A 21,911-nucleotide genomic window follows, 5' to 3' on the forward strand; every position below is an offset into this window, starting at 1 on the left:
TAAATCTAATGTTCTTCTTCTGGAAAATATGTTTAAAGGCCAGGTTGTCTAACTAAGTGCTCAACTAATTTAATACCTTATTTAGCAAAAATAATTTCCCCCGAAATAACAACAATCAAGTTGATCAGACTGTAGGAATTACTTCAATTAGATTCCCCAGTCAACTTTGTCATTGTCTCACTTGCATAATCACAAGTGGCCTAAACTCATCATACAACACATAAACCATAATTGCTTATTCATTCATTAGCCACCCACCTGTCTATTGAAAGATGAATTGTGCACCTATGTATACAATGATAGGCTACTTGTTGATATTTTGTTGATAAGCTGTACAATGCTGTGCTATAAAACCAACACAAGTAAATGCATGGTAAATCTGGCAACTTTTTTTTTATATAGCCAGAAACACCACTATTCCTACTTAATGCTCAGATTCTATTAACCGACCCAGCAATAAGGAGAAAAGTATAGTGTAAATGGCACACTATAAATATCTGCAGAAACTGAGATCTCAACAGTTCCCAACTCTTGTGGGACTAGGTGTCCCAGAAGCATACAAAGTATAATGTGATATAATGTTAACAATCTATGCATTGTAAATACAATTTAAATATGTGATTAGAGGTTCCAGTACAAAACTTGCTGAAGGACCTTTAAGGGCCTCAAATTGCGACTATGGATTTCATGAAAAATTAGGACAGTTCCAATCAATGTGTTTTTTTTATTTCTCTGTTACATTGAGTCATACATTTCTAGCAGTTAGAAAAACTGACTGGTACACATATCTGAAAACTTTACAGTTTTGTGAGCTAAACCCCAAAACAAACATCTCTATTTTCAATTTTCACAAATATGATTTAAGCACACCTAACAAAACCCCACACTTTCTATTTACCTTTGGAATATAATGTTTAATGTGTGTATATATATATATACTATGGGGCTGATTTCAATGTTGGGAGGAATTGCTTATGCCTGACACCGACTCAGACCTGGGACTGACAGACATGCAATCGGTGGTCAAGACCGGCCTATTACAAAATAAACTAACACGGTTCCGTCACATGATCCTTTTCCTCAATGGGAGCTTGTGTTATTGCTGTAACCCGCCCATAATACAAGCTCCCATTGAGAAAAGGGAGGTGCAGGTCATCCTTGCACCCCATGGCAGACTCCACAAGGGGCCTGCCACAAGGTGCAGGGAATAACGTGCCCCCTCGGCCTCCAAGCGGAGGCCTTGCACCAAAGGGGGCCCTTCTGGGGGCCCCGAAACACACTTTATGAAATGATTTCCATGTTGGACAGGCCGGCATGGAAACCATGTCGGAAACCATGCATCATAATCGCAAGGGTGGAAAGGCCCACCCTGAGATTACTGGCCGACTTCCGACTGGCTTACGGGCTCAAGAGCCCCTTCGAAAGCCAGTGGGAATGACCAGCCGGTTTACATTCCAACCACATCCATCATAATGAAGCAGTCAGAAAGTAAACCCTGCAGCCCATTACGGTGCGCCCCTCGACGCTCGGACCACACATCAGAGCCTTTTTTGGGCCATATCATGATCAGTCTTTTGCAAAGGAGACACACAAGAACAGCTAAAGCAGCCATTAGCACCTACATCGCTGGTTACAAATGATTGAGGTATTGTACAAAAATTGCAAAGGGCTCAACAAGATCCTAAATTACTTTTTGTTTACACTGTTTGCCAATTAGTGTAATATTATGGTTCAATGAATATGCAAGGAGCAATAACAGAATACTTGTTCTAAGAGGGGATCAACAATTAGTCAGTGTGTATTTTCTTGCCAACTATTTTAAAACTACACTTTCAGTTTGAGCTGTGAATGACGTACAAACTAGGAGTAGTGCACAATTCCCATTGTTAGGAAATGACAAAATATCCATTGCAGCTTTATTAAAATGTAAGATACACAAGTCATTTTTTGCCTCCATGCAAATGTTTGAAAATGCAGGAATGAAGGCCTGATAGAGACAGCAGGCCACTATCCTTGCATTTGTGTTAAATGAAATCCAATGTTTCTCATTAAATGCAGTCTGTATCATGTAACGGGATAGGGATTGTTTTTAATATTTAAAGTTAGCATTCAGTGATTTTCATTAAAGGTAGCATATAGTTCTGTCCTCTAGTGCACCATCTGCTGCCTTCACTGCTGACAACCTCTGTTCAGAAGATGCAAACTGTCTTTCATGGACAGCTTACACTTTGTGAATATCTTAGCATCCACTTTTGAGAAACACTAATAGATCAATATTTTGCAACCACCGAATTGACCTCTGGAAAGACATTCCTGACTCACTGTCTGCCTTGGTACATTGCGACTGGCATATTTACAGTTGCAGATTCTGTCATTTGGTGAATTGTAGGCTTTGCAATCACAAACATGCTATAAGTCTGAACAGCTAGCCTCACATTGTTTTCTGGAAACTTTGCCTGGATCAGTAAATTCATACGCAGAAGTCTTGAATATTTGAGTCTCAGCAATGTGCAAACATTCTGTGTAAAGCAAACCAAACTTTGATATCGAAGGGTTAACACAAGCATGATAGCTTCTGTGTCACAAAAGGATGTCTTTGGAACTGTGCATACCCAAAAGGATAGGGAGGCCAGGATATAGATAATGATATAAGTCCTCATAAACTCATTCAAATCAGAAGACTGCAAAGAGCAAAACTGTCTAATATAAAATATATAATCTATATCATCTTAAAGAAGGTTTCTCCAAACAGTGCAAGTTGACATTACCCTATGTGAAAGTTCAAACTGACAAAGAGTCACTCGAAAGTAGGTTATGTGCATAGATTAAACAATGACTCCACTCATGTTATTTGACTGCAATATAATATTAATTTTTATAGGTGGTACAAAACATTTCTGTCATTTCTCTGCTGACGTTTAGACCCTCCAAAATTTCAAATTAATTGTGAAAAGACTATAGGACATGCACAACTACCTTTACCAAAATAAGCTTGATACAATCATGGAAACAATAACATTAAAGCCTGTGGCCCCCAGCAGCCAAGACTGGCTTCCATTCTCCCCTTTAGTCGCTTCACAGCATTTATCTGTATTGATGAAGACAGAGGTGTACACAGATAGGCAGCAAAATTAAAGGAGATTGAAAAAGGCAAAATAGGGATTTGGAAAAAGAAAGTGAGAGGAAGGAAAAAGAGAAAAATATATTTAATTACAAAACGCCACAATGGTGTTCAAATCATTTCAAACCATTCATTTTCAAACAGCAAACGAATGTAAAACCAGGCATTTAAGTTGATTTATATGAATTGCTCCCATATATATTGATCTGTAATTTGCAAAGGTCTAATTTCTCTTGAATGAAGTCTAAAAAAAAGATGTTGAATCTCTGATATCCAAATTACTGGCATCTCACCAATAGATATTGAGAAGAAAGCCTTTCTTCCAAGTAAATCTTTCTAGCTTTGATGTCAGTTATACAATACGTTTTCTAAGACAAGTCCCATTTCTTAAAATGAAATTTCACACAATTTAGAAGCAAGCCAAGGGTAATAATTGAATCGTTCAGGGTCCTTCGTCTGGCTTATACCAGAGATCCAATATGCTTATTAAACCTGTCTTATTAAGACAATAATGCTTTTGATGGATTAGTAATGAAATAACTATTCTCTCTAATACATTAGTGACCTGCCTGGCAGAAGTCAATAAAGAAATGATTTCCAATCGCCAGCAGTCCTGTGTTTGAATAAACTTGACGCTTGAATTGTGGTAAAAGTAGGCACAACGTTGTTCATGATATCAAAGTTATGCTTGTTAATGTTATTTTAAGAGCAATGGTGTTTATATAGTAATATGATGTGTATGGAGGTATAGCACGCTAATAGAGCTGATAACTGTAGTAAAACGCTTGTTCAGATAAAATGCTAACTAATTAATTTCCATTATAAGGTTAGATTGAAAGCACACATAATTTATCCGAATGCAATGGCATAATACCAACTTCTTGTGATCTACATCTAATCTACCAATTAAATCACAACAAGGCACAATATACACAGTGATTAACTGTGGTGGGGTAATCAGTTAACATTAGGGGCCAGATGTAGGTAGACATTTACCGACCGGTAACGGCCGATTCGGCCGTTACCGACCTGTAAATGGCTATTCTAGATGTAGGTGGCCTATATTACTGATTCGGTAAATTTACCGAATCGGTAAAATACCGAATTGGTATTTTTACCGATTCGGTAATTTTGAAATGTAGGTGGGACTCTTCTGAGTCCCACAGGCCTTACCGAATTGGTATTTTACCACCCAATCCAATTGGGTGCTAAAATACCGATTCCAGGTGTGCATGCACATGTGTGCATGCACACCTATGGCATGTGACAGACGGACATGCCCTTAGGGCAAGTCTGTGTGCCACATGTCACACATGCCTTAAATCGGGGTGCTAGAGGGTGTCAAAGTGACACCCCCTGCACACTTGCAAAATTCGGTATTTACCGAATCGGTAAATAACGATTCGGTAATGCCCATTGATTCCTATGGGCTTCAATGCTCATAGGAATCAATGGGCATTACCGAATCGGTATTTACCGATTCCGTAAATACCGATTCTTACAGAATCGGTAATTCAATTACCGATTCTTTCTACATCTCCCCCCTTCTATTTTACCGATTCATAAATACCGAATCGGTAAAATTCGGTATTTATGAATCGGTAAAATATACTTACCTACATCTGGCCCTACATGTCTAACTCCTTTAACTCCTTAAGTCTTGTTGCTCAACTATAACATTTTAGGATTTAGCAGGATCTGATGCACAAAGCCAGTAAGGCAATTTCATTCTTCCCCTGGAGCTCAGTGTTAAATTCTCTTCTCTGCATTGATTCTTATTTCTCAGTGGAGATGTTGTGTGGTAAACTCTTATTTCCTAATAGAATGTGAGATTCTCAGGGCAGAGTTATAGTAATAGTAATGAAGAAGGGAGCATTTCCTAATCCACAAGACATGGAGTTGGTTGATGAAATGAGTCAATCTGTAGGATACAAATACCTCAAACACGGAAAATAAGAGTAGCTGTGACATCTCTGGCCATTGTTGGACTTTAGTCATTAAGATTTAATGTAGACAGGATAAGAACAAAGTACAATCCCAGTGTAGTCTTACTGATGATTAGTCCCTTGGGGGGACAAGGGCTGAAATCAAAATAAAATATGACATAATGCAAATAGACATCATGAAATCCCTGCAACAGTCCCCTGGGCCAGTGTGTGCTCCCTTGATGCCCACAGCCAACATGCACAAAGTGGAAGCTATACCTCATAGATAGCTCCAAATTTGTGACTGGTAATTACCTTCAGCACTTTCTGTTGGCAGTTTTAGTTTCACACCAATGGCTTTCAATAGGTGTTGTCACACCATTTATCAGTAGCCTTCCACTTCCCATTGAAGAGAGGACAGCCCTTACTTTGGCCATTGTGAGTTGTAAATCAGCTGGCAACTGTTAATTTACTTTTAGTGCATTGCATTTGTGAGCTTTGCACTTGCCATGCCTACAATACGTCAGGCTTTGTGAGTTCAAATCCCTTTAGTGCAACATCCCGTTTTCACCATACTGCACCGAAAAGTTAAAGTATATTGTGAATCTTTGAGTCAGAAATGTTAGAGAATGTGTTTCAATAAAATTAATGTAATAGTAGTTTGATATTTCACATCCAACACTTATACATGCTGTTAGCACTGTGGATAGCCTGAATTGTGGATTTCCATACTGTTTTGAATTATGCATTGATGAAAGACTTAGAAAATCAGAGACAGTTGCCTGTGGTTGTGAGTGGGCCGTTTGTTGTGGATAAGATCCAATCTGCAAGTGTTGTCATATCAAGCATGTGTGATGAGTTGGTCTGTGTGAGCATTATTGTGCTTGCCTTTGTACAAATATATGACTTGTCCTTTAAGTTTAGAAGTACTTGTATTGAGAAGCTAGTCCAATGACAGGGGGGTATTAATGTAAGGAACTATTTAGTTATTTAAAACATTATTAATTATTGATTTCTTTTGATTGAAAATATAGTTAGTTAACTTTCTTAAACTTTGTTCATGGCTATTCATTTAATGGGGCGCCGTGTTTGCAAGTTCATTTTGGTTTTAAAAGCACCTGCTGCTGTGTTCCTTGCCTCCAGGCTAACAATGTCAAAATACCTTCAGTGATTAATATTCTTCCTTAAGAGAAATCAAAGTTTTGTTTAATTGAAGTTTTGACTGATCATAAAATAGCAGAGAAGATTATTATGCCTGCTGCAAAGAACATGGACCATGCAGATCACACAATGCATATAATGTAAATAGGTCAGTAGTTTACTGCTTTTCTAAGAGACATCCTTTTGTTAATTGCAGTTGATAAGTTAAAATCCTAATAGACAAAAGTAAATTATTAACTGTCACCAAAGAACTACATGCACACTGAAAAGTATAGATTAGAGGATAAATTAATGTTGCAAAAAGGGTTCATTTGGGTAGAATTTGATTCTTAATTTTAAAGAGAAACCCCAACTATGATGTTCCGTTTTCAATTCTGTGTTTGTGCTTCTCCAGATCAAGCACTCTTTAACTATTTTGCCTACCAGTGTGGAACACATGTGACGTCTACAACTTGTAGTCCTCTGGTTAATGTAACATTTCCTATATTCTGATTTACACACAGATGATTGAATGCCTTTGTGTAATGTGGATTTGATGCAAAGTGCTCTGACACCCTACACTGGTGTGAGTGTCACTATATAACTAATTAAATGCATCTGAAAGAGAAGAGTTATGAAACTTCAGGGGCTCTGTTAAAAGGTGATGGTGAGGGAATCCATGGTGAAGGTTGTCACCACCTCCACCATGGATGGTGGGCACCAACAAACATTGTCGCACCGAGCGCCACCTACGCTAAAGCCGACCCTAAGATGTTCCGTGCATAAATAAAGGCTATTTTGATGTGCTTCTGATTACTAATTTAGGGGAAAAAAGTGTTCATATATGTATGTTATTGTTTCTAACATTTTATCCTCATTATGCATGCCAATGCAATCTAATATGGTAATTTTCTATGCCTTTATTAATGCTAGTTTGATGGAGTGAAAAACATGCATTCATTTGTGTAACTTAAAGACTTTGACATTTATTAAAGAAAAAGCCAGGGAATAAAACAATGGCAATTGTATTGTATTGAAAATACGACCCTAAATAAAAAGTGCTCCAAAATGTTAGATTTTGTAGTCACAGGTTAAAAATCCTGTGAAATAATTTGAGCTATTTACCATGAAAAACACTTAATGAGCCATTTCTGTTACACCATCTGTCCAGATAAAAATCGTGCAACCCTTCAAAGTGGCAGATATATACAAGTAATTGATTTACAGGTCGGAGTTGTGCTGCATGTCAAGACAAATCTGTGTTTTATTCAGTGTCTAATACATTAATGTTTTAAAATCCAAGGTAATAAAGAAAATGCATGCCATACTTGTAGTCATTGTGCGTATTTTGTATTCACTTGTAATTTTTGAGGAATTCTTCCTTCCTTCCTTCCTCCCTCCCTTCCTTCCTTCCCTCCTTCCTTCCTTCCAAGGTAATAAAGAAAATGCATGCCATACTTGTAGTCATTGTGCCTATTTTGCATTTAATTTGTAATTTTTGAGGAATTCTTCCTTCCTTCCTTCCTTCCTTCCTTCCTTCCTTCCTTCCTTCCTTCCTTCCTTCCTTCCTTCCTTCCTTCCTTCATACCTCCCTCCCGCCCCATAAAACTGCTCCTACTTTTTCCAGGAGGGGTAATAGAAAGGATACCGTGTATAGACACATGGCCATATGCCTTTCATTGCTACACAACATTTTCTTTGTAGGGTTTCAGGGAAGATCTAGAGTGGCAAGAGTGTATATTTTTTTGTTACATTAAGCAATTTAAACATTATTGTTCTAGTGTGACATTTGGAGGGAGGGCATTTTATGGCAGTCACAATGACCTGCGAAGGTTTTCCTGCACATTTCCAACACTGTTTAACTTTGTTGCCTTTGTTCACTGGAGTATAAACTATAGGAGTAAAGGTTTTGAAAGGCACCAATCGAGGGATTCTGGGGGTCACAGGTTGGAATCCCAGTGGACAACCACAAAACAATGTTCAGTGGGAAAGAGATTGTTAGTCTTGGCACCATTGGCGTGAGTCTCCCTTCCATTTTTTGCAGTTGCCTCCTGTGTTTTTGCTGGTCTAGATGCTTTGGGCTCTTTGCCACTGCTGTTCAGTGTCAAAGTGCAAGTGCTCCCTTTTGTAAATTGTTGTATGGATTAGTGATTCCATGATTGGTTATTTGATTTACTTGTCAGACCCAATTACAGTGCACCATGTGTGTCCAGGGCCTGTAAATCAAATGCTGCTGGTGGGCTTGCAGCACTGATTGTGCCACCCACTGAAGCAGCCTGTAAAATGTGACTCAGGCCTGCCATTGCAGAGCCTGTGTGCAGTCTGGGACTGTTAAGTACACACACTTGCCAGTCCCCAAACCTTCCCTTTTCTGCATGTTAGTCACCCCTAAGGTAGGCCCAATGTACCCCTGTGGGCAGGGTGCGGTGTATGTGAAAGGTAATACTTGCCCTGATGTGTGTGGCATGTCCTGATAGTGAAATACTGCCAATTTAGTTTTTCACTATTGCAAGGCTATCTGTTCCCTTAGGCCAGAATGGGCAGTTTGCTTATAACATCTTATAAACATAACTGACCCTGGGAAAAAGTTAGGAAAATAAACTTTAGTATGCCTGAACTTAGAATGTTAAAGCGCTTCTTTTAGTGTGGGCAATTTTTAGATTCTGTTTGAAAATACCACTTTTGAAAAGTAGGTATTTTCTTGCCTAACCATCCAGTGTGCCTCTGCTAGGTTTGTGTATTGCATGTTTTTTTTGTGTGTGACAGGGGCTGGGAAAGGCCAGTGGCTCCGACAGCCTGATGAGTCAGGGCTGGGCTGAATGGACCTGGGTTGAATTTACAGTAGGATGAGGAGATTTCCTTTCACCTGCTTGGGCCAGGTCTGCTTTTAACAATGCTGTCTCCACCTCCTGCCAAGAAGCTGCAACAGAGAGGACAGAACTAGTTTTGGCTGCGTACAGACCCTCTCTGCCTTCAGAGAACAAAGGATTTGGGTGTATTAAAAGTGGGACCCAGAGCCCAGATTTTTAGAACACTTCTGGCAATCAAGAGGAACCAATGCCAAGGAGTAGAGCCAGAGAAGCTGAGAAGGAATACTGCCCTGTGCTGTTTGCTGTCTGGGGTTGGCCTACAGTGGAAGCATGCTGCCAAGGATAGGAGAAAAAGCACTTTGCTGTTTGCTTTGTCACCTCCTTGAATAAAAGATCACCAAGGGCTTGAAACTGTGCTTGCCTCCTGTTTTGAAGTCTCAGAGACACAAAGACTTCACCATCAGCTCCCCTGAATTTCCTTGCTGGGCATTCCAACCTGCAAAGAGGTGCCTACTGATGTTTAGGACCTCTATACACTGTTTATAGCTGGGAGCTGGAAGATCGGTGCAACAAGGAAGAAGCGTGTCACATCCGCACCGATTCCCGATGCATCGCCGAGCCATGGAGAAGATGTGTGCCCCATCCGCACCTGGTCCAGACGCATTGCTGAGTCACGAAGTAGAAGCGCGCTACATCCACACCGGGTCCTGACGCATTGCAGAGAAAACCGTTGCAGCACCTGACTTGCTGCTGCAAACGTTGATGCATTGTACTGGATCGTCACATTGCATCGAGCTGCCATTTTGTCACATCGCACCGGATCGTCGCCATGCATCGAGGTGTCATCTTGTCGCATCTTAACCGGAAAGCAGTAGGAAACAGAGGCATCCCTTCCACTCCGGTAAGGAACAGACGCATCACCTCCCATGCGCTGCAGTAAGGAACAGGCGCATCGCCTCCCCCAAAGTAAGGAACTGACGCATCACCCTCCCTGCGACTCTTTTGTTTGTTTTGCGTGACACATCTAAGGGACACTGTGGGAAAAGTGATGCATTTACAATTTGCATTGAACTGAACTATTTCTACCTTTTAAGAGCCTTATTTGTGATACTGTATTGTAGATTTTTGTTGTTTAGGTCTAGTTTAGATAAAGATTACTCATTTTTCTAAACTGGTGTGGTGTCCATTTGTAGTGTTTTAATGTTTTCATACTTTACGCACTGCCTCTGAGATAAGCCTGTCTGCTCGTGCCAAGCTACAAAGAGGGTGAGTATGGGTTATTTTAGGAGTGTATCCCCTTATCCTGACTAGAAGCAAGGGTCCCTTTTTGGACAAAGGTACCTACCTCTGCCAACTAGAGACCCCAATTTCTAACAGAGATGACCTATAGAAATATGTCTAGGGGGCAGACAGAGCTACATATGTATTTTTTTGAAAGAAAACACTTGTTGAGCTTTTCAGAGTGTAATCTGTGTTTTGGAGGAAGACTTCCAATTAATAGTAATTTGTTGAAACGCAACAGCCAATAGTAAATCAACAATACGAATATAAAGATCAGTCTCGTCCCAACAAGGAGAAAGACTACCCAAAAAGATATGGGTGGGAGAGAACATTAATTTGTGCCCAAACTTGTAACCAAAAGGCATGCACATTCTTGCAGAGGAACAACATGTGAAACAAAGTAGCATTAGGTAGAGAGCAAGACCAACATATATCTGGGGTGGCAGGAAATCGCTTGTGAAGTGTGGAGGGAGTTTGAAGTAATCGGTTATATATGAAAAATATAGATTGTGTCAAGGATGCTGCCCTAGAAGTTTTACAAACCTTTGTCCAAATCTTTTCCCAGAGAGAGATTGGCCATGATGTGGAGAGATCATTTTCCCATTGCTCCTCTACCTTGGACTTAGGTCTGGGGAGTGCATGTGCATGAAGGTGTTTGTAAACAACAGAACCTTTAGGGAGGGTTTGTAGAACAGAATGTAGTTAAAGAGTATGATTGGGTGAAATGGGAGAGGGGGTCGCCACGGAGAGTCTCGTGTAGGTGTCCATGACCATTGCTTTAAGGAGGAGATACTTGGGAGCGAAGGAAAGGGGCAAATCAAAGGTGGAACAAAGGGTATGGAAAGGCAGAAAGGTAGATTGTGAGAATAGCTGCGATATCCAAAGCAAACTCTTGGATCTCCAAGATTTCCAGTAAAAGGGTCTACCTGGGATTAGAAGGTGTTTATTATGCCAAATGGTGGATGAAAGGAAGTCCGCAATATTCGCAGGGGTGGGAGAATTAGAGGACAGGAGGAGTTTGACAGTGAATTTATGTATAAGAGTAGGAATTGAGGCGGGTTTGCGGGAAAAAGAGATATATTCAGCAAAAGAGAAAGGGGACAGGAAGAGGCGCTCAACCTTGGTCCACAGAGGGCAAGGGGAATCAGGGTCCTGTATCCAAAAGGAAGCTTGATGCAACAAAAAAGCTTTGTGGTAAGGCGGGAAGTCCGGAAAATTGACTGCTCCTTCGGAAGCAGTATGAATGAGTCTAGCAAGGGACATTCTGGGTTTTTTGTTATGCCATAGAAAGCATAACAAGACTGAGTTAATTTTCTTTAAAAAGTTGGCTGGGATAGAGAGTGGAAGATTGGAGAGGGTATATAGAACAATGGGGGATAGCATCATCTTAATAGTGTCTAAAAGACCCCACCAAGACAGGTAAAGAGGATGCTACTTGGCAGTGAGGTCAGATAGTTTCTGAACACATTTAGTAAGGCAAAGGGAAACAGTATCAGGGATGGAGGGGGTGATATGCAATCCTAAATACTTAATGTGGGAAGGGCTCCAGTTAAAATTGGAGGTGTTGAAGTCAAGTTTAAAGGTACATTTCGTCAGGGGAAGGATCTTGCATTTATCATTATTGACTATAGCCAGAAATTGAGGTATTATTCCGTACTTCATCCAAAAAAGCAGGGATGGAGACCGTGGGATTTGAGATGAAGAGTAAAATATCATCTGCGTATGCAGCTAGTTTGAAGGAGGATTCCGTGGTCTGAAAGCCATGAATATCGAGGTTTTGGAGTAACCTGGATAAGAAGGGTTCTAAGGCAAGGTTAAAAAGAAAAGGTGAGAGGGGGCAACCTTGGCGGACACCTCTGCCAAGGTCAAAGTAAGGGGAGATTTGACCATTAGCATAAACTGCAGCTCGTGGGTGAGAATATAATAATGAGATTAGGGAAATAAATTTAGGGCCAAACCCAAACCATCCGAGAGTGTGAAAGAGATAAGGCCATTCGACCCTGTCAAACGCTTTCTCAGCGTCTAGGGCAATTGCTGCGAGGGAATGTTGGAGATGGAACGATTTTGATAATATGTTAAATAAAAGCCTAGTGTTGTCAGTAATGTAACAATCTTTAACAAAGCCGGATTGTTCTTCACCTAAGAGGTCAGGAAGCAAATGGTCCAGTCTTATCGCTAATGATTTAGCAAAGATTTTATAATCAATGTAAACAAGGGAGATGGGTCTGTAGTTTTTGCAATATTGCAAATCTTTTCTGGGTTTGGGTATTAAACAAATGTGTGCATCTGAAAAGGTCCCAGAGGAGGCACCTAAATCAGCAAAAGAACGGAGAAGGGAATGGAGCTTTGGAATCAGTAACTTGGAGAAATGAAGGTAAAATTTTACGGTAAAACCGTCTGGACCAGGAGCTTTGTTAAGTTTAAGCTGTTGAAGTGCGGTAAGCAATTCTTTCTGTGAGATGTCAGTCTCCAAAGAGGAAAGATCAAGGGGGAAATGTGCAGGTGTTTGAATAGTTGAGAAGAAGTGTGTAAGAGACTGAGAAGAGGGTTGGGTGTCAGAAGTATATAAAGTCTTGTAGAAGTGGGAAAAAGCAGCAAGGATGTCAGCGTCTTTATGTTATAAGTGTGCATTGATGTCATAAACAGATTCAATTGTCATCTTGTTATGCTTGACCTTCAAGTAATTAGCCAGAATCTTCCCAGCCTTATTCCTACCACCATAAAACTTTGCACTTGACGTAAGTAAATATAGGGAAGGATCCTCAGTAGATTTTTTGTTAAATTTAAGCTTAGCAGCGACCAAAGCAGTCAGACTATCTGTGGAATGAGAGGTGAAATAGGCGTGTTCCAATCATTTAATGTCAAGAAGGAGGGTTTTAGTAAATTGGTGAGCAATTTTGAGTTTCTTTGCAACATAATTAATAATGTAATCTGTGTTTTAAAGCAGAGACGTTTTAAGGAAAGGGCAAAGTGGGCTCTGGCCCAAGCCCCAGCCTTTCAGGGGCCCCACGTGGTAGAGACAGCTCGGTTCTGCAGAGAGTCTTGTCTTGATGACCTTAAATAATTCTTAAACAGATTGTTTTAAATATAATTTTTCCTTTAATTTATTTTGAAAGTGGGTGACGTGTGAGAGTCTATTATAAACATTTTGCAGCAAGATTTTGTGTTTATGTCCCATGCAACAGCCATAAAAAACTCTCTTTTAGATCAAAATAGGACCTGGCAAATGAGAAATGAGAGGGTGTCACAGAGAATATTTGCAGTATTATTAGTGAGCCACTGAATTACAATAGTGAAACACACATCACTATCCCTGAGTATTAGATGTAAACACATTTAGAATGTGGACAAATGTATCTTTGAGGGCATGAAAGAGCTGAAATTGGATCATAAATGGAAACTGTTCCGTAAGTGGTTCCCAAAAATACGTTTGACTCAGGGACTCCAAAATCCTTAAGATGTCCCTGTTTTGAAGGAAACAAAAGAGTTGGTGGCACCAATAACCAACATCTTAATGCAAATGAAAATATTTTAAGGCATCTTTAGCTGACTGCGGTACTTCCTCTTGTGCTCAACAGTGGTAGCAGGAAGGATTATTCAGCTACCTGAATGTCTACGTAAATGAGGCGTCCAAACAAATGAGGGATGATAATCAAAAGAATCGGCTTTAGAGCACAGCATGCTTAGGATGTCTGAATAATATCAATTTGCAGAATCCTCAGGTGCAATATGTCGCAGAGATGGAGATGTCAGACAAATCAACAGAGGATTTAACTTAGTGGCACAGCATTTAAAGCAATGAATATGTTCTACTGGGCTCTGTAATACATTAATTTAGCACAAACTCAACATTGGTTTAATGACAATCATACTTGGTCAATCGAGTAATCAAAAGAACCAGAGCACTGTGATTGTTTTTATTAATTGAAAAAGTGGTGCAATGACTTTGGGGTCTGGGGGAACGTGTGTTTTATGTCTGCTCAGAAATAAGAGTGACCAGTGGATGAAGGAAACATTGTCTGCAATCTGCTATTACACCTTATGCATTTACACTTATCTAGTTTAGTTTGGTCTCTTTGCTGTCGTAGTTTGTCAGTGAAACCCAAATGCTTATGGCTTCTGTTAATTTCAGCTATATGGAATGAATGAGGGTCTGCAGCTTCCTGATGTTCAGCCTTCAGTCTTCATTTTGGTGATAATGATTTTGGGATGTCAAAGAAGACAGTTGTAAGTGAGCAAATGTAGTATTTTAATGAATGGGTCCCATGGGATGGACCTCTAGTCAGGTGCTTTCAGTCGGAAACAACAAATATCAAGAAACTTTTGCAATAATGCAAAGTGATTTGTCCATTGACCAGAGTGAAAAGTTGTGCAGGCTTGTTGTAGTGTAACTAAGGGAGAGTAATGTTCCATATTGTCTTTGAGAAAGATTTGTGGCCAATTACAAGTTTTGCAGATGGGAAACTCCATCATAAATTTGACGGTTATCCCGTCCACCATATTGCAAATTTGATAGGGTATAAAAGAATTTTAATTTGTAAGGCTTGATATCTGTCACGTTTGTGCCGGTGTCAACCTGCCTGCCTGCCAAGATTGTAATCAGGCCTGTTTAGTGTCTTGTTTTGGAGTGCATACACAAACATTGTTCTCACATAAAAAAAAACTCTGTCTGTGGTGTCAGGACACATGAGGAAGGCAAATGATGCTTGTGTGCTCTTATAATTTATCAAGCTTTTATAAGTCAAAATAGGTCTCCACAGTGATGGTATGGGATATGGTAGCCTGTAGATGACCAGAGATAGGAATGACAAACCCACAACCCTCTCTCAATGTTCCTGGAGGACCACAGGGTAAAGTGAAAGGATTGGACTTGGATAACTATGGTACAATATTCCAGAACTGACCCCAAAATATGGTGGCTGTGCATTTTAACAAGCAATGTTTTTTTCCAATTTAACTTTAAAATACGTTGGGTGGTCTCTTTTGGCAAGGAGATTTATTTATATATTAGGCCTAAATTCAAGAGTAATTCTGACAGCTAATATTAGTATCAGCTTTGTTTATATAACTTGATACACTATATTGTTGTAGTAAATATGGCCCAGAGTCTTTCTACGGAAAGAATCTTTCCCATAGATGGGATTGAGATCGGTGAACCTGTTGTATATTCAAATGCATTCTTAGCCACAGAGCAGGATTGTAACTAAGGGACATATTTGCTCTCTCTCCCTCCTTCCCTGCTGCCTCTTCCAAATGCTTTCTCTTCCCTCTCCTTCTCTTATCCTTCTCTTCCTCATCTTCACCTTTAACATCAACTACTTTTCCTTACAAGCTGGAAATCAAGACCCTTCAATCAGAGGAGAGAATATTTTCCTCCTGTTATCTTAATGGATTCATTTGATTTTTTCACTCATGTAACAATTGCAGCAGTGAGTTCTCTGTAAAATAGTCATTGTTTTGACTGCCCCACTGAAAAAGTTTAATTTCAACTGTTCATGAACCAGTTCGTTTAGCTTCTGCAAGGTACGAGTTTTCCTGCCTAAATGAGTAATTAAAATATTAGCCAAAGAGACCAATGTGCCAGCTCTTGTAAATGTAAATCCAGTATTTGTAAAGCACACAGCTACCCGTAGGCATCCCGGTGCTGGGGGCCATGGGAAGATTAAGCAAGCTATTGCCCAAAGTCACATGGTGCTGGTCTGACCTGCCGCTGGTGCAGGGGATCGAACCGTGATCCCGGGCCGGACTAGTCATAGCGGGTACTGGGCAATCCCCCAGTGTGCGAATGGGTGGGGGCCGGTTCTGGGCCCCTGGGGGCTATTTTTGTTACAGGGCCATTTATGCAGCATAGCTGCAAAATCAGCCCTGTAACAAAATCGGCCGAAAACCGGTCCCGGCAAAGAGCTAGGTGGCACCTCCAACAGCCCCCCCTCCTGAGTGGGGAGGGGGGGCGTCCGAGCACTTTGCCGGGGCTGGTTTTAGTTCCCAGTCCGGCCCTGCCGTGATCCCCAGCATCCGGCATCAGTCGCCCTGGCCGCTGCGCCCCACCTCTCCCCTAAGCCCTTCCTTTACTGCATGTATTTGAGAAGGGTTCCATTGACTTTCTGTGGGCTATTAGATTGGAAATTACAAACTTTAAAGTCATTGCCATGCGGTATTATCTATAAAGACCAGTTGAGCCATTACTTCTTTTCACACTACATCTCTGACTTGTTTAAACACTTCATCAAAAAGGGTTTTCAAGGGGTTATTGTACTAGTCATGAAGCTGACCATTGATCCCGCACGATGGCCTGTTTATCTTACTAGAAAATATCGCAATGAAATCAAGAAGTTCATAGTTGTGTAACTGATGGAAGCATGTCATTGATGATGCTAGTATATGCATCATGTTTCATCTGTTTCATCACGTTTTCCCACAGTTCTAAACAAACGTACCTCGACAATGACTGGTAGATAGTATTCTCTGAATACAACCCAAGACACGGCTACTACTTCAAATCTCTTGGCTAAGAAATTAATAAATATTTCAAAAGTTTCCGAAAGGTGCCTTTTTGACCAGTAATCTCCAAATTATGATTTGTGTTCAATGATCTGATGTGTAAAATGTGCAATTTGTATTTATGTGTCAGAGCAGTAAGATGCAATACCACGTGTAGCATAAAGAACCACATACGTAACATAGGGCAATACAATTTTTCTTTTCAAAGCACCTAGTTATGCCCAAGAAATCATTACACATCGTTGTTATAATGCTATCTTCTCATATTTCTAAAGCATGTTCTTTGTTTGCAAATCAAGTTAGTTTACCATGGGCTACATGGGTTAAATATGTTTTAAGAAGTGCAATAACTATTTGCATGTGTCCTAACCTCGAACATGAAGGAAATTCAATGCTCAGCTATAAAACTATGGGTATTTGAAAGGCTGCACTTCTGAAGCACTAAAGCAAAATATTCTGCCTACAATGTCACATCCACAGCTCAATGGGCCTATTGGAGAATCCTGTTTTCAGTGAAAACTGGCACCACGAGCTTGCAAATGCGAGCAAAAAAGATTGTTGATCTATTGCCACATGCCACGCATGGTTGGAATTGCAGGCAAGATGATGGCATGGACAACGTCTCTGATCACGTGCGATGCACAGATGCATGCAATGGATGGTTCACACACACATATATTGTGTATTGAGAAAAATAGATCACTAGTTCGCAGAGGGATGAATTGATTTTTAAAAGTACCTGTGATGATGTTGGGCTTTGGTGGCATGGTGAACTCGTACAGCATAGGCTCAGAATATCCAAGTCTGTTTGCCGCGGTGATCTGCACCTCGTAACCCATATTCCACTGCAAATGTTCCAAAACCATTTGGTCTCTGTGAGCCTGCACTCTCTTTTCGATCCAATTATCGTCTTTGTCTTTCTGTAAAGACGCAAAATTACATTGACACATTTAGCCAACAACTTCCTGGGAATGTACCCTTTGAAACACCAGTTTGGCCTCTATGAATAAATCAATGATGGATCAGAGAGTAGCATTCTCACAAATACATTTCGAGAATTATGCATATTACCAAAATATTTTTGGCGTAACAGAAATTAATTTGTTTAATAGATAACTGAATTTGCATACGAATACTAGTTACCACATTGCTTTAAATTAGTCTCTATTAAGCACAAACACATATAATTTAGATGAATATTTTAAATTAATTGTGTGAAAACTCATTTCAAAACTAGTATATACAAATTCCAAATACATTGTACTAAATCATAACTTACAACTCAAAATGTACGTTTCATATACACATTTTTCTGTTATGTGTATGAATTCTTTTGACAAAGCCACACATCTTTAGTGATATGACAGGTATTTTGTGTTACCAGAGAAACATTCTACTTGAGCACAAAAAAAACGCTGCAATTCAGTTTCCTAAAATCAGTTTCTTGCTGCTATGTTGACACCACCATCCTATTAAGATTGAAAATTAAGTAATGGCAAACTTACATTTTCAACTCAGGATTATGTAATGAACTGTTCTGCAGTATTTATAGTAGAAAATATTGCAAACTTACGGCAATAGGAACCTCGTTTGAAACAGAGGGAAAGGGTTAACATAAGCTAACTATTCACAAGTGGAAATACAGTATACAGTAGTCTAAAATTAAAGACATGATTTCATTTACTGCCTTTCTCATGATCATAAAGTGGAAAGTTGAAGAGGTTGCCGTTTTATAATTGCTTTCTATGAGAGTGGTGTACCATTCTTGTGCTTAGTTTTTACAAATGTTGACAGTGTCAAAACTATTCAGAAAGAGCTAAAACAACAAAATAATCTACAAACTCAATTCACTGGTTGTACATAACTTTTGAATTATTTAAAAAATGTACATCTGAAATGAAGATGTAAATGGGAGTTTGATTAAAAGGAGTATCACAGTTTATGGCTCCCCACAGATTCCAGAACTTTTCATCACAGACATTTGAGGAAAGTGAGTTTTTAGTCAAAAGTTTGAGGTTTGCGAGGGATTCTGAGTAAAAAGAACCTGGTGAGAGCCACACAAGTCAGCACCCTGGATACCCATAGGTGTCTAGTTTAAAAGAAATTACAGGTTGGCTAGGTTTTCATTGGTGCAGTCTGAGCAAGGGTCCAAAATCTAGAGCTACCCACATTGAAAAAAAGGCTGAGTCCATATTATGATTTGGGTGCTTCCTGTTGTGGGCACTAGGTCTACACAAGTGAGGTATCATTTTTACTGGGAGACTTGAGGAAATGCTCGGTAAATAGAAGTTTGTGGTTCCCCGCATATTCCAGAACTTTCCATCACTGAAAAGTGAGAAAATAAATATGTTTCTTTAGGCAAAGTTTGGGGTATGCAAACGATTCTGGGTAAGTAATGTGGGGAGAACAATGCAACTCCACCCTCCCTGGATACTCTTAGGTGTCTATTTTTAAAACATTTACAGGTTGCCTAGGCTTCAATTGGTGCCAGCTGAGCTAGGGTCCAAAATCTTGAGCTATCCACATTGGAATAAAAATGCTCAGTATTAGTTGGGAAAATGTGCTGTGTCCATGTTGCGTTTTGGGCCATTTCCTGTCACAGGCACTAGGCCTACCCACACACGTGAGGTACTTTTTTTATCTGGAGACGTGTGGGAGCATAGAATTATTGAACATTTATTGTTAAATAGTGGATTTTGCTGCATTTATGCTTTTCGAAATGTAAGTCAGTTGTTGCAAAGTCATCCCATGCCCCCATTTTTCTGCTGACTGCAACTGGTGATAACGGACTCAGGCTGTCCCTGGGCTCTGCCTAACCAGGCCCAGGGCCAGTGCAATGTTGAAAAGACACATAGAATAGAGTGAAAACACTTACATACACAAGAGTACACTATGGGTTATGGTACCCCTCTGATTCTCATGACCTCCACTATAAGGCCCTAGTACATAATATGGTTGAGGTGGTTTGAAACTACTTATAAGTCCCTAGTATATAATAGGGCATGGCAGTTTAAAGGCTATAAGCCTTTCTGCACTGGCATGTGTGCACTGCTGAACACTGAGGTCAATTTGAATACAGCCCTGTGTTTATGGATTGGTTTTAAAGGGCAAATTATGCCCAAACTCGACTTTGGTGTTTGGGACACCTCACACTTATAAAACTGGCATATTAGGTACCCCCAAGGTCTTCTCTAGGTGTTCCATGGGTGGGGGGGGTCAGATCTTACAAGGAGGATCCTCATAAAAAGATTTTCATATGCCCTGGGGTTAGTGAAATTACACATTTCACTCCCCACATTGTAGTAAAGTGCTTCCCAAAATCAATGTTTGTGTTAGGGGCATCATGAAGTGAGGATCTGCAATCTTCCGTAGATATAGGCGGGTCCTTATAAAATATGTTTATAAGCCCTGGTGTTGGAGAAATTGCTCAGTTCATTTTCCTCATTGCAGATCCCCAGCCACATAGGTTAACATGACAGGAAGTTAATAAATAATATTCAATGTCAAGGAGGTGATAAAAATATAATTCAAGGACTTCCTAGAATTGTATTGATAAATTCCACCATATGGTATTGTGGAATTGATCCTAAAATGTACAGACAAGAAGTTATAAGACTTTCTTGTCTGTACGTCAAAATTCAGCCCTTGTATGCTCAGATCTGATTGCCCAGAGTTAAGTGGATAAGCCAGGCTGATTAGATAAGGGAAAAAGTAGACCAGGTGGTCAGGAAGCCATAATTTGTTCTGCTACTTAGGAATGCTATGGAAGGGGGAGGGGTCGTCAAACATCTTCTGCAAAGACAGGAGGGTACAAACAGTGTAAGTCAGGTCCAGTTACAGCACTGACATTTGAACCCAGCCAGATGACAGGCTTAAGGCAGACATTTCAGGATACAAAGGGGAGGGAGCATATGTAGATGAGCATCCTGTGGGCTGGTTCAGTTAGCTCTTCTCTTTCTGCTGGAAAATCAGCCATGATGAATTTTAGAGAAATGGTGCTCTCTGGAAGAATATAGTGCCACACTTTGGAGGATATGGTCATAACCTAGCGTGTTGCCCTGCACCTCATTAGACAGGAGTGCCCTCCTGCTTAACCGAGATAACTTCTCTCAGATGTACTGCTTGAAATAATGGGAAAAAGAAGAATGGTCCATGCTGAGAAGTTTGATTTGCACCAACCAAGCCTTCACTCTGAAGTCTACACCTGCTGTACAATGTGAACTGCAGCCTTGTGGACCTAACTTGCTTCAAAAACACGAAGGAGTTGACACCCTGCAAGCTACTGATTAACAGAGCTCATCTGGAAAATCACTACCAAGAATCCTCAGCCTGGAGTATTACAAGTGGATTTGTAAGTGTTTTGTCCAAGTGTATTGTGGGAAGAGAAGTCCCAAATATTCAAGGTCCAACTTTGAGCTTCCTGACCATTCAAGTAGGTTTTGGACACTTTGAGTCCCTTTGAGGACGTCAGGAGCAAGTTCCAGAAGTTTGGAGAACTTTGGAAAAAAGATCCATAAGTAGACTGACTCGACCTGGCCAGCCGGGCTGGCGACCCTCAACCGTGAGTTGGCCTAATGTCCTGGTTCGTCCCTCTGAAAAGCTCCGGAGGTCCCACTTCCAGAGTTTGACTGGGAGTGAGCTGAAACCCAAATTGGCAAACCATCACCGAAGCAGGCCTGGTAAAGAGCATTGAGGACCACTGAAGAAAAAGCTCTGTAAAAGTTTTTAAGTACAAACATAGGAGAGGTGACTTGGACCAGCTGCAAGAGTCAAGCTGTCCAACTTCTAACGCGCACCGACTTGGATCTATGGTTTGTCCTGCTGGAAATCTCCGTAGGTCTGACCGGGAGCTCATTGCAAGGCAAGCCAGTGAACCCTCACTAAGTCTGAACTGGCTGAGCGCTTCGAGGGACTCCAGGAAAAAAGCTCCAGAAAAGTTTCTAAGTCAGAAACTTTGACCAAGGCATACCGTGTGGGGTAGCTGCGCAGGGCTCCATCGCTGTTGGCCTAAAACCTTTACTTTGTACCGGTCTAGCATGACCAGATGTCCCAATAGACACTCTGGGCTTATATGTGTTATATAGTGCTAAAAATTTGAATATTCATATCTCTGGTTCTCTACATTGTTTTATT

The 21,911-nt window shown here is 40.4% G+C and overlaps 1 protein-coding gene across 2 annotated transcripts in view; it reads right to left on the bottom strand.

Annotated features, from left to right (window-relative positions):
• The window catches only part of NCAM2 (neural cell adhesion molecule 2), a 1,306,184-nt gene that overhangs the window by 126,597 nt on the left and 1,157,676 nt on the right, over positions 1 to 21,911 (bottom strand). For both annotated transcript variants that reach the window (XM_086934039.1, XM_086934038.1), the window contains one exon: positions 17,518 to 17,698. In XM_086934039.1, the coding sequence (XP_086790165.1) occupies positions 17,518 to 17,698 (181 nt within the window). The remainder of the gene's footprint in view (positions 1 to 17,517; positions 17,699 to 21,911) is intronic.

Source organism: Lissotriton vulgaris, chromosome 8 (assembly GCF_964263255.1).
Source record: "Lissotriton vulgaris chromosome 8, aLisVul1.2, whole genome shotgun sequence".
In the NCBI taxonomy this organism is placed as follows: domain Eukaryota; kingdom Metazoa; phylum Chordata; class Amphibia; order Caudata; family Salamandridae; genus Lissotriton; species Lissotriton vulgaris.